Genomic DNA, 13,232 nt, shown 5'->3' on the forward strand with positions numbered 1-13,232 from the left:
CACTCCTTCATTTTCTCTACTCCCATCTCATTTTTATCCTTATAGCATCTCTGCTTTCTCTTTTCTCTCTCCATATCGACCCTTCATTTCTATTTTTCCATTTCTTCCGCTTCTTCTGCATGAACTACTAACTCCTCATACTCTTCCTTTCTTCTTCTTCTATTCCTTGTGCTTTTTCTCTTTTCTTCCTCCTCCTCCTCCTCCTCCTCCTCTGTGGCCTGCTCAGTATGGGAGGGTTTGAGAGACAAGGCTGACTTGCTGGCTGTTGTCATTTGGCGCTGGAGCGCTCACTATCCACCGTACCAGCTGTATCACCAACCACTCAGACATCAACAGTAGTAGCATCTCCCCTTTAGCCTTCATCACATCGCTACCAGGTTTGGCCTCTGTGCACCGTAGACCGGAATAGGGGTCAATCTCGTTGAAATGCATTCATTAAGCAGGTGAATTGAGGTCATAGTAAATATAAACTAAAGGTATATTTCCCCGTTGTTCTTGAATTGGCGTTCTGTTTGACCTCTTGAATGGATGCCGTTGAACGTGATCGTCCCCTAACCCTGATAGAGAAACACTAGCAGAGAATGGCTTCTCCATAGAGAATGGCTCGTGACACAGTTTCACCTCGTCCTCCTTCCTTTCCTCCCTCCTTCCACCCACCATACACTCTCTATACTCCTCACTGGGATGAGTACTACTACAGTACTGCCACTGATGCAACATACATTGACTGCACTAGCTCAACTAATGTGGAGAACGCTGACTCATGCCTGATGCTTGCACTATTGCCGCAGTCATTCATTTTAGAACTTGTTTGAACTGAGATATCCTGAATGTGTGTGTGTTTGTGTGTCTTTCACACTTGAACTGTGATGAGGATTTTGAGTTTGTAGATGCCAGTTCACTAGTGTTACTGAGCCTTGCTTGCAGTTTTTATGCTTTTATCTTTTTGAATGCAGAAGTGCGGTAAGTTTGAATCCAAAATGTTGCTTGAATGCATCCTTTTTCTCCCATGTAGAGATTCAGTCCCTCACAGTGGGTCAAGTTGTCCTTTTAGGTGTCACACAATACACAAAGAGGAGAGGAAGTTAAAGGATGCCAGTGTTTCTTTCTATCATAAATGAAATTGTGAAAAATTAAGACTACTTCAAGCCTTAATGCTCAGGTTCTTATATATCAGCTTTATCATATTATCAGATATTCTAGTGTTTGTGATATGTTAGGGGACAATTGAATGTGGGCCATTTTTACCTGCAGTCTGAATGTAGCGTGCGTTTGCTCTACTGTACAGTTTTGCTGCTGATGTCAGTAAACACTCAGCATATTTGGGAGATAACGTAATCTTATTCCTTTTTCTGTCTCGATGCAGTTTTAAACGTATGAACAAACAACTTCAACATCACCCAAAAGCCATCTCAATAGAAGATTTGACATTTTCCCTGTACTTACAGTATAATGTGTACATGTAGGTGTGTATAGTGTTGACCTTTGTCAAAGTAGATGTATTCATAGAAATGCATCCAGTAAGCACTGTGCCCCAGTCGCCAGCTCAGGTCTGATGCAGCTGGACAAAGATGACAATAACAGAGCAGTCTTTATCAGGAAGGTCATCTTAAATGGATAGGGAGATTAGAAGTAAATTAGTGCTTCACAGTAGACACCTTGATGAAAATAAGATGGAACAGTAACAAGGAAATCGGTATCGTATGTCATCTTTACTTCATAGTCATTTCACTGTGCTCAAGCTCACTTAAACTATTTGTTGAGCACAATAAAGGTCCCACACGTCAACATGAAACTGGTATTCTCCTTTAACTTGATCTCTTCCAAATAAATAATATTTCAGCCCTGTAAGCCTTAGGATGTTTATTTATTTTACAATAATAAATGAAATGTCTGGAATGGGAGGGATAAAAACCTTAGCGTGTGCTCAAAGGTCGGGATGTGCTTGACTCCTTGTCCTCTCTCCTCTCAGCCCCTGGTCAAGCAAGACAGCCTGGACACCTACAACGAGCGGGACCCCTTTAAGAACGACGATGCCAGGGACGAGGAGGAGGACCCCGAGGACGCAGACAGCGGCATCGAGGGAGAGGTGGACCCCCTTGACCGCGATGTCATCATCCAGCCTCCGCCGCCACCGCCTCCTCTCAGACCCCCCACAGAGAGGGTCAACTTCCCCAAGGGCCTTCCCTGGGCCCCCAAAGTCAGGTTGTTATACGCTTGACAATAAACTCTAAGATATATGAGCCCAAGTTAAATCCTAGTTCATTTCAAATGATGGTAAAATAAAACAGCAGGAGTAATTATCCACAAAAGGATAATAACATTTTGAGGCAATAATAGTTAGATGCATCTTATTTAACTATCACCAGGGTAATTCATATTCTGTGCAGAAAATAACATTAATTAGTGAAGAGAGGCTTTCTATAACAAATAATTAGTGGTGGAAGAAGTGTTCATATCTTTAACTTACGTAAAAGTGTATAGTCTGACACTAAAAGTAAAAGTACCAGAGTGTTGGCTGCAAAATGCAATGTAGAAGAATCATTTTAAAGATCTAATCCCAGACTTCATATTCTGAAACCCTAAAGTATCAGTTGGCTGCAACCATCTGAAGTAAAGAATTTACCTCACAGTTTTACAGTACTCGAGTAAAGAACTTCAACTCTGCAGATCGACCTGGACTCTTTAGGGTTACAGGTTATTTATTTCCCTCACACTATAGATTAAAACCTCCAGATAATGTTTACCCACTGGAGCAGACAAACTTTCCACCCACGGCCACGACTTGGCACCATTTGGCGGCAGTTGGTGTCTCACTCCCACTGCAGAGACCCTGTGAGAAGCTGAAGTCAGAGTTGTAAAACCTTCTTCCCTCGCCACGATGCAGCAATATGCTCTCCATCTGTACGTTACAGAAAGTAAAAATGAGTCTCTGCAGGGTGCTGCTCATGGAGGCATAAATAAAGCATTTAAGAAAGGAATAAAGGTCCATTCTGCTGTCTTCTGACTAGAAGATTCTGATTGAAGACGTGTGTTTATGCGAGTGTGTGCTGAGGTGAGAAGCAGCATCTGTCCTTAAGTGAATCAAAAAGGAATGTAGTCCCATAAAGATGTCTGTCTTATCTGCCCACAGGGAGAAAGACATCGAGCACTTCCTGGAGACGAGCAGAAACAAGTTCATTGGCTTTACGCTGGGAAAGTGGGTATCTGTCATTCTAACCAGATTCAAGAAAACGATACATGATTTAGAGAGAGAGATTTCACAGAGACTCACTTCTACCTACACTCAAGCATCTATTGTTTTGCAGTGACACAGAGACCCTGGTCGGCTTGCCTCGACCCATCCATGAGAGCGTCAAGACTCTCAAACAGGTGATCAATGATCAATTTTCTGTCATTCCTGCGATTGTTCTGTTCTGTGTGATTTTCACTCTGGGCTCATTTTCTGTCACTTTCGCGCCTCCAAATCAATGCTCCCTTGTTCTCCAATCCCCTGACATGAACTCCACTCCTAAAAAATCCATACGTCTGGTGTGAAAAGAAGGATAGTAACTCTGAGAAATATTAACAACCTTTCAAACAGCTTCTGACAAAGCACTCCTCTGTCTACAGTGTGTGTTCTATAGTTCAGTTTATGCATGTTTCATTATGTCCTGCAGCACAAGTATGTGTCCATCGCTGAAGTCCAGATCAAGAGGGAGGAGGAACTACAGCAGTGTCCCTTGACTCTGGTTGGTAGTTTGATCAGGCATGCTTTCCTTTCTGAATATTATCTTTTTAATTCTAGTTTAGGGGCCTCAGAAATGTTGCTGAATGGTGATCGTGTTAGAAACAAGGCTGCTTATATATGAGAAACCATAAAGTAGCAGTGCCAAGTAACAAGCTGTTACCACCGTCCTTCCCGAGTCTGATTCTCTTTGCTTGTTTGACTTATATCTGATACTGTCTGTGTGTGTGCGTGTAGGACTTAATGTGTGTGTCATGTCTATGTAGGGTGAGGAGGAGGTGGAGGAGACTCCAGCAGAGATGCTGTACCTCGGCATGCTTCCTAACCTCTCCCAGTATGTGGTGAGTGCTTCATAATATTCTTATCTTCCAGAAGTTTCTTTAACTTGAATCGATCACAAGTACGGAAAGGAGAATTTGGGTAACCCTGTAGATCCAAGTAGTAGAACTCCTTTATGTGTAACCTATTACTGTCTGCCTCCTGTCAGATTGCTCTCCTCAAGCTGCTGCTGGCTGCAGCTCCAACCTCCAAAGCCAAAACGGACTCCATTAACATCTTGGCCGATGTGCTGCCTGAGGAGATGCCGTAAGTACGGTCAAAGGACTTCTGCAGAGTACTTGGTAGTAATTCTCCCCCTCTGTGCTGTGCTATGTCGCTGCAGACATCAAGAGCCTAATATAGGTCAGTCAGTGGGAAATGATGCATGTCAGCTCTGTGTCTGTGTGTTCATGTTCGTTTCCTCATTTTGCATGAGGAGATAATGTGAATTCTGCACATTTTCAATGCAGATTTTATTTTTGTATATTTGTACCATCATTGCATTCTACCCTCTTTTAAAGACAGGAATGTGTTATCTCAGACCCGCTGAAGTCCCTCTCTCAACACAATCTTCTCAGACGCGTTGTTTTCATAAAGAGAGTTAATGAATTTGTGCGTCCTCCAGGATCACCGTCCTTCAGAGCATGAAGCTGGGCATCGACGTCAACCGCCACAAAGAGATCATTGTGAAGGCCATCTCTGCTCTGCTGCTGCTGCTCCTCAAACACTTGAAACTCAACCACATCTACCAGGTTACACAAACATACACGGCACACGCACACACTTCCATCTTTACCATTCCATTTCTGTCTTTCACACTCTCCACCTCATCCACTATCCATCACCTGATTATCAGGTCAGACACGCCATTACTTTCCTCTTCTTTAATCCTCCTCCCCACCCCCACACATGGACCCCCATCCCCCTCGCAACACAACCTCCCACTTGCTGCTCTATTCATCTCCTCGAAGACCACAAAATGAAAGCAAAATTGGACCCAGTTTAATCCACTAAATATCCTGTTTGATATCCTTTATCAGCAATACTTCATCATCGTCTTAAAGAATACCTGCTCTCTCTCTCTTTCTCTCTCCCTCTTTCCCTCTTTCCCCTCCCCCCTCTCTCTCCACACACACACACACACACACACAGACACACACACACACAATTGAATAATTCTGTGGTTTACACCTCAGTGGTACAGCAGGTCGGGGACATGCTTGCTGTTGCTAGGTAGAAACATTCCTCTACATTATTCAGATTGGCTGCCTTGTACAGCAAAAGTAGCAGCACCCTCTACTGTTTGAAAATAGAATTCACTCAGGAGCTGCCAACATGCTGCCCTCACACATTTACATAACATATTGTATACTGTGAGCAGTCATATGGATCGGTTATAAAAAATAAATCGACAACCACTGAGCACTTTTAGAATTTGTATATGTAAAGTGGTATATACTATATTATACAAAATGATTTGATTCCTTACTTGTTTATGTAGAAAACAGATGTGCGGTGCTTTGTCACGTGTTATATTGTCCCAATGAAGATGAAATCCTGCAATATGAATCACTTGTATGTTTTAAATCCCGGATCTTTAGCTTCTTGGACAGAAGTGAAGGATTTGTGCTGAGTGAGAGGAGAGACACACAGGTTCTTGACCTTTAACTCCTGCAGGAAACTCATCAATGATTCAAGAGATTGTGGCTCACAGGATTACTGTTTCTATCTTCTATCCAGCTCTCAGCCGACTCAGCCATTTATCAGTGAAAATCAGAAAAAATAATTTGCTGGCTCCAGATTCTGAAACTTGAATGAGTAATTTCTGTTAGTCTATATTTCATATTGCTGTAAATAGAGATACATCTAACTAACTCCTCTTTTCTTGCAGTTTGAGATTGTCTCTCAGCATCTGGTGTTTGCCAACTGTATCCCACTCATCCTCAAGTTCTTCAACCAGAACATCATGTCCTATATCAGTGCCAAAAACAGGTTCGGTCTCTTTCTCTCACGCTATTATCTTACTGAAAACATCTTACTTAAAGTGCTGTTGTGAAATAATAGGCGCCGTTGGTTTGGGTTTGGTGCTCAAGACCGTCTCACAGTGTATTTAACTCCGTCATTTTAACCAAAAAGCACTCTAACGTATGCTCCCATTACCGCTGAGAGCAGCAGCAGCAGCAGTGAGTGCAAGAAGTTAAAAATACATCTTGTTGTAATGCACGTCTCAGTTTTTTCACTGCCTCACACAAGCATCTATTTGGTGCTTTGTCCTGCAAGATCTGCTGGCTGTTAAGACGGATAGTAAATATGGGTGTGACGGCCATCACACATGAGCGGTGGCACAGATGGTGTCACAGTGGTGATGACACAGCAGGGGATTTGAGTGGGAATGGGAAAGAATACGCTAATCCAAAAGACAACACATAAGCAATTCAAGTCGGCACTATTTGCTGTATGCATATAAAAGAGTCTTGTAATAATGTAATTGGTTTATAATCTTATTGTTTTATGTTCTTATTCATGTATCATCATTATAATCTTGTTTTCCCATTGTATTTTTATGTATTGCATTTCATTTTTCATCATCCCTCTAATTGCTTTTTTATGTTTGTTTTTTATTGTACTATGTTTTAATCTTGTATTGCTTTATTTTAAGTCCATTGGCGGTGTGCTCTCCATGGTTAATCCTCTCTTAAATCCATTTTTAAAGCGAGGTTGTGCATTAGATTCACTATTTAGTGAATCAGGTGTGGCAAAGTGGCTAGTGTGTTAGTAGTGAATACTTTTTGTTTCACCCACCCTTAGAAAATCGTATCCAAATTTATTGAAAATGTGAAGGATAAAAGAAGATAATCTATTATGTGTGTGTGTGTTCTCATTGCAGTATATGTGTGCTGGACTTCCCCCACTGTGTGGTCCATGAGATGCCTGAGCTCACAGCCGAGAGCCTGGTGAGGGAAAAAACACGGCCATCAACTCAACCTCGATGATGATAACTGGATGATTGCAAAATGTTCTTGTGTCAAGACCTTGGTGTGTGTGTGTTTGTGTGTGATTCCAGGAAGCGGGAGATAACAACCAGTTTTGCTGGAGGAACCTTTTCTCTTGCATCAACCTGTTGAGAATCCTCAACAAGCTGACCAAGTGGAAACACTCCAGGACGATGGTGAGTAATGTTTCCACAGCTGAGCTGCCTCACGGCACACCAGCACACCCACTGAAACGCACTCCCCCGCCATGTTCTGCCCTCAGATGCTGGTGGTGTTCAAGTCTGCCCCCATCCTGAAGAGAGCGCTGAAGGTGAAGCAGGCCATGATGCAGCTCTACGTCCTCAAGCTGCTCAAGATCCAGACCAAGTACCTGGGCCGCCAGTGGAGGAAGAGCAACATGAAGACCATGTCGGCCATTTACCAGAAGGTCCGTCACAGGCTCAATGACGACTGGGCCTATGGGAACGGTAAGAAGTAGACTCATGAACTGCTTCAACTGTTTGAATTAGGAAATAAACCTGCTTAATGTAAAGCCACTTAGTCACTTAAAAGTAAATGCAAGAGATAACAGAATTTACGACCTTTACCCCAAATTCCTGTCCTCTAATGTCAGTAAACCAGTGAATATGTTGAAAAAACTTATTTTGGCTGCAGGATTCTTCAAATTGTGTTGAGCTAAACAGGGGTTATGGGCAGAGATGTGCAGATCTGGTTCCAAATATGCTTGTTTAGTGCCAAGCGTCTCCCAATTTATTACAGATAAGAGCAAGTACTGCTTTAATTGAAAATGTTCCTCACGGGAGGTTGCGGCATTCAAAAGATCTTGGCTCACAGCCCAGATTTAGGGATAGTCAGTGGACTGTGGAATGCACAGTGGCTCTTACTTGTCATTCTCCCAGAGCCATAACTTAGTTTTGCTTTTAAATGGTCTCAGCCGTCGCATTCTACACCCATCCAGCTCTGATTAACTGCAGGAAGACTTTATTACCATTTTCAGCTTGACTAATATATTTGTCACTATTTATTTCATTTGTTTTATGTGACTTCTGCGCGCCTGCCTGTGTGTTTATGCATCTGTGCGACCCTGTGTGTAGGAGTGTGCAGAATGAAATACTCTGAGCAGCCGCTGGCAAACACTCTGGATCGTGTTTCCATAGCAACAGAGAAATGGGACTTTTGGGGTCACGGTCCCTACGGAGAGAGCAAGTGATCTGTCACTATGAGAGCGTTAGAGGGGAAGATGGATTAGAGGGAGGAAGAGGAAGATAGAAACAGAAAATAAAGAAGAAAATATGACACTAATTAATACATGTTCTGTTTCCAGCAGGGATTTGTTGTGTTTTGCATCATGAATGAGGAAAAGTGGAATTTAAAATGTACATCTACAGGCTTTTGGGATGAACATATTGTGGTTCAGTGCAGACATCTTGTTAGATTACCTGGCTTTGGGGTGCATTAGTCCAGAGCCTGCACCCTCTTATTGAAATACACATATATTAATGCAGAAGTATGCATGTAGGTGTCCTTGGGATTCATTCATTGTTCCCTCCACCTGTGCTCTCCTCCCTCCTCTCATCACAGACATTGATGCCCGGCCTTGGGACTTCCAGGCGGAGGAGTGCGCCCTGAGGGACAGCATTGAGAAGTTCAACAGCCGCCGCTACGACAAGAACAGGAACGGAGACTTCACCCCAGTGGACAACTGCCTGCAGAGTGTGCTGGGGCAGCGAGTGGAGCTGCCCGAGGACTTCCACTACAGCTACGAGATGTGGCTGGAGAGAGAGGTCTTCTCCCAGCCGATCCAGTGGGAGGGACTGCTGCAGGATCCATGATGCAGCGGAGAGGGAGATGGAAGGAGGGAGGGAGGACGGGAGGTATGTCAGGTCGTTTTTACTGCAAAAACAAAGTCAGAGGGGAGGGATGGCAAAAGAAGAGTGCGGCTTATGCTGCACATTAGTGATGGAGGAAAGGGGGAGGGTACAAAAAAGAGATGGAAGTGGAGACGTCAACTCCCTGGCTGCTCGGTGAGATGGAAGGAAGACTTACACTGAGAACAAAATGGAGCAAAGTTGTGGAGAAAATGTTTTCTTTTCCTACTGTGAGCTCAGCTTCGGCTCCCAAAAGCAAACGCACAAATCGATGCCACAGATACACACACTCACTCAGAAAACAAACACCTGATGCTAATGTGCCTATGACTACTGTGAACACACACACAAGCATGCAAGGCATGAACAGAAGTAGCAGTTAGTATGAAGAATCTGGCACCAGTGTAGCAGGAGACAACTAACTCTGGCCAGTTACTGTCAATACTGCCCCCTGTGTTACAACAACAGAATGACTTCACTTTGTACTGTACTGTACGCCTCCCTTTTCTCGATGGATATTGTATTTATTTGTATCAATTTGTGTGGCTAAACATTTTATGATAATTTTTGAAGATGTAAAATTTAAATCTTTTCTTATCCGTTTGTCTAAATATGTCACGTGTGTGTTTTATTTATCGTACAGCAAAACTATTAACTACTTAGTTTGCCAGTGAAGAATATGAAAGATTTTGTTAAATATTTTCTAGGGGGAAAAAGGCCTTTTGGAAACAACCTGCTAGACATCAATTGCCAGGGTCATCATTTTGATCGTCCCAGATAAGGAAGTGGGATCTATTCCATCAGCAAGTGCATGATTTATTTGTGAAGAAAAAAAAGAATGAAACACGTGGAGAAATTAAAGCGGTTATGTGGACACAGGCAGCTCTGGAGAGGCTGGTGTAAGGAAACCATTATCCTGATTGTGATGAAAATGTTTTTCCTTTTTACATGGTTTTTTACAGCGATCCAACTTCGGTTTCTGATCCTAATGTTCAGTAGCCACAGAACCAAATTTGTCATCACTGATGTCAGGTGGAATTTGTTCATATCCATCAACTATTACAATAAAATTACTGTGTTAGAGTTTGTTTACACTCAGTAGAGCCTGACTGATAGATTCACCAAAATATATTTTGGCAACATTTAAATTAAAATCACTTCTGTTATGACGAGGCTAGCAAGAGAGTGTTAAACAGCCCGGATGGCATCGGGATGGGGGCCTTAAAGATGTTTTCACTCCTTGGGCACAATTGTACTGCAGCAACAAAGTGAAGAAGCAGGTCTGAGTGTGTGTTTCTGCACATTACAGCATTTCAAAGGTTTCAAAATAGATTCCTAATGAAAATAAGGACATGAAAATCTGTCCCATCAATACATTTTGATACATTTTAGGGTTCAGAATCTACTGTTCTGTCACAGTACTGCAGTTATCACAACTCTTCAACAAGCAGCTTTGAAGGGTCTATAATTTTGATCTATCAGTCAGGGTCTAGAGTTTATTAGTGCACAGTTCTCCACCCTCTCCATCTGCCCAGCGAGAGCACAATAAATAACCCACTGAGCTCCGAGTGGCCTTGGTGAACACTTTGCTTGGAAGAACACAATTGTAACAAAATGGTGCTGTATTTTCTAGTACGTCTTCACTTTTCCTTATCGTCTCCACACCCTCAACTTGCCCGCGTTTGCCCTCAAGAACTCTGTCCCATGGAAACGTCTCTATTGAAGCACAAAAAGGACAAGCACGGGAGACAAAAGCATGCTTTACTTTCACGACGTTACTAAGTTCAGATTTGTAATGTATTATCTTTGTATAAAAACACTAATTTTGACTTTGTGTTAAAGTGTGCATGGCCGCGGTCTATTCTGTTTTGGCATAACCGTCTTTGCGTATGTGGGATGGCTTCTTTGTTTGATTCTTGCACAATTGGAAGGAGTTTGTTCTTTGTTCAGGATGGCAAAATCTAAGAAAAAACTATAGTATATACTTTATAGTTTCTCAGGTTTAAGGAAATACTGCATTGCGAGTGTTTGAAAGCTTCCTTGTCATCTCCTAGTCGTTGTCAATACACCTCAGTGTCATATTCTTACCCTAGAATGAACACATGAAACACAATAACTCATTTGTACTCATGTTCTTTTCTATCTCGTGCCAAAGTGAAGTGCCATTTTGTATTGTTTTTATCCTTGTTCTTGCCATCAGGTTGTATGGCTTCTCACTCAAACCACCATTGGAGCTCTGCAATAGAATATCTTGTTTTCTACATAAAAATTGTACAATCATTGGAAATGACCATTTCTTGTCTTCTGGCACCATATTTTGCCAGAATTGTTGATCATTGTATGGCTATTACTACAATATGTATGTGTGTGTTTGTTTAACAGTGCACATTTCCAAATATGTATGTGTTGCCCAGATAAATAATACTGAATTTGTTCAGGGCTATGTGCAATTACTGTTCCATAGAGGCATTATTCAATAGAATGACAAAGAACAATATCAGAGTTGCTTATAAAACAATGTTGAACATTTGTGCTCAATTCTCTTCTTCTTCTTTTTTTACATTTTTGTGATACACAGATACAGATAGTGGAAAGCTGATTAACACACAAACCATCGCACACACACTTAAACAATGAAGGTCAAACTGACCACACGCACACATCAAACCACACACACTTCCTCAGGCCAAAGTCCCCAACAGTGTTCAGCTGTTGTGGATAGAAGACGTAAGCATATGCTGTGCAGTGATTGGCTGGCAGTGCAGTGATGTCAGAATGTCCTTGTCCTTCACCTTGACGGCCACACAAGCGAGGACATGGAAAATGGTGATGGGTTTTGTTTGGGCTCTTGTCTTGAATGTTAAAAAGTCATTTTGACCATTTCAATGATTTATTTCAAGAATAACTTGAATCCATACAGGGAGCCAAGACATCTGTACAAATTTCAAAGCAATGATTGATTCTTATGTTAAAATAGCCTAAATCTTGTGCTGTAGTTTGAGGCCTGGAGCTGATTTGCCTTGGAATCCTCCCACCCACACCAGGCCCTGGGTGTCAGTGAAAGCCCCTTCTCCCTCCAACCTAGACCGCAATATTAAAGCACATTTACACCTTTGAATATTTAATGAGGGTGCCCTAAAACATTAAGTTTGGTAATTGAATTTTAATAATTCACTTTGAATAAATCAAAGTGTACAATGTAGATGTACAGTGCAGTATAATCACACAACAACCTCCAATGGCTTCAGAATACATCCTATACATACTCATTCATTTCATACACACAAGTGAACTGTTCTTACTTGTTCTTATGGAAAGGACCTGTGTACGTGGTGCCGTCAGGGAAGGTGTACACTCCTGTGCCGTGGTACATGTTGTCTTGGAATTCACCCTCATACACAGCTCCAGAGGGGTGATGTAATGTCCCTCTGCCATGCATCTAGGACAGAGAGAGAGGGATACACACAACACAGAGACATGTTTGTGACAAGATGAGTCACCAATTTAGCTTCCTCTCTCTAATGCAAATACAGATGCATGCAAACATACTTTGTCCTCGTGCCAGTCTCCATTGTATATGATGCCACTTGCTGAAGTGTGTTTACCAGTACCAGTCCTCATCCTCACTCCTGATGTAGACGTGTATAGGCCCTCTGTGAAGAGAAGAGAAGATGATATAGGAGAAGAGAGTCCAGTGCACCTGTATAATGCACTCACCATATTTGTCTCCATTTGGGAACATGTTTGATACATTCAAAGCCTCATTTTCTGAAAACAAAACATAAAAAGCATTACTTGAAGCAGTGCAGCTGTCAGATGAATGTCAAACATTGTCACATTATCACTTACCCTGCACCTGTGTATCACTTTCTTTCTGGTCTGAAAGATATAGAAGCGTTAGAACAGCACACGGGAAAGTTGTCTGTTTGTATGGTCAGATTTCTCACCAGGCATCTGTGACATCTTCTCCCGAAATACAGTAAGTCTGTGTGATGTGGAATCCAAACGAAGGTTAAAGATTAAACTGGTTAGTAATATACACACACAAATACTCCAGGATTCCCTATGGCTTTAGTTTGTAAGTTGCACTCGTCCTGTGGGGAGGGGGGCGTCATATATGTCGTATTTAAGATGGCTATCTGACGCCATAGATGTTTCTTTGTAGCAAGAGAGGCGTCTATGTGCGCCTCTGCAGCGGGCACTTACGGAGTGACAACCCTGACAAAACTCCTTTATTTATCAGTAGGGGAAAAAACTACTACCTTCTTCTTCTTGCTGACTTTGTGTGAAGCTTGCAGAGACACCGTGTACCTGTTACCATGGAAA

The 13,232-nt window shown here is 42.2% G+C and overlaps 2 protein-coding genes across 5 annotated transcripts in view; one reads left to right on the top strand and one right to left on the bottom strand.

Moving 5' to 3' along the window:
• strip2 (striatin interacting protein 2) overlaps window positions 1-11,183 on the top strand; it is a 20,037-nt gene extending 8,854 nt beyond the window's left edge. For both annotated transcript variants that reach the window (XM_076151543.1, XM_076151550.1), the window contains exons 10-21: window positions 1,973-2,205; window positions 3,134-3,199; window positions 3,309-3,372; window positions 3,660-3,731; window positions 3,994-4,068; window positions 4,215-4,312; window positions 4,671-4,797; window positions 5,937-6,037; window positions 6,933-6,999; window positions 7,110-7,214; window positions 7,301-7,505; window positions 8,620-11,183. In XM_076151543.1, coding sequence (XP_076007658.1) covers window positions 1,973-2,205; window positions 3,134-3,199; window positions 3,309-3,372; window positions 3,660-3,731; window positions 3,994-4,068; window positions 4,215-4,312; window positions 4,671-4,797; window positions 5,937-6,037; window positions 6,933-6,999; window positions 7,110-7,214; window positions 7,301-7,505; window positions 8,620-8,870 — 1,464 coding nt within the window. In that variant the 3' untranslated portion in view covers window positions 8,871-11,183. The remainder of the gene's footprint in view (window positions 1-1,972; window positions 2,206-3,133; window positions 3,200-3,308; window positions 3,373-3,659; window positions 3,732-3,993; window positions 4,069-4,214; window positions 4,313-4,670; window positions 4,798-5,936; window positions 6,038-6,932; window positions 7,000-7,109; window positions 7,215-7,300; window positions 7,506-8,619) is intronic.
• Window positions 11,184-11,278: 95 nt separating this feature from the next.
• On the bottom strand, window positions 11,279-13,206 carry morn2 (MORN repeat containing 2). Of its 3 annotated transcripts, XM_076151576.1 has the most exons (7): window positions 13,169-13,206; window positions 12,854-12,891; window positions 12,756-12,785; window positions 12,624-12,674; window positions 12,456-12,559; window positions 12,209-12,345; window positions 11,279-11,987 (listed from the first exon to the last, which is right to left on the bottom strand). In XM_076151576.1, exons 2-7 carry the CDS (start codon window positions 12,867-12,869, stop codon window positions 11,885-11,887), a joined length of 441 nt encoding a protein of 146 aa, XP_076007691.1. In that variant the 5' UTR covers window positions 12,870-12,891; window positions 13,169-13,206; the 3' UTR covers window positions 11,279-11,884. The 3 variants fall into 3 exon arrangements, with proteins under 3 accessions (XP_076007691.1, XP_076007682.1, XP_076007675.1); XM_076151567.1 differs by lacking the exon at window positions 13,169-13,206 and having other exon boundaries at window positions 12,854-13,098; XM_076151560.1 differs by lacking the exon at window positions 13,169-13,206 and having other exon boundaries at window positions 12,456-12,674; window positions 12,854-12,871.
• Between the last annotated feature and the right edge of the window lie 26 nt (window positions 13,207-13,232).

The sequence above is a fragment of the Genypterus blacodes genome, unplaced genomic scaffold (assembly GCF_046128005.1).
Source record: "Genypterus blacodes isolate CSIRO-AG114 ecotype Tasmania unplaced genomic scaffold, CSIRO-AGI_Gbla_v1 ptg000007l_1, whole genome shotgun sequence".
Lineage (NCBI taxonomy): Eukaryota > Metazoa > Chordata > Actinopteri > Ophidiiformes > Ophidiidae > Genypterus > Genypterus blacodes.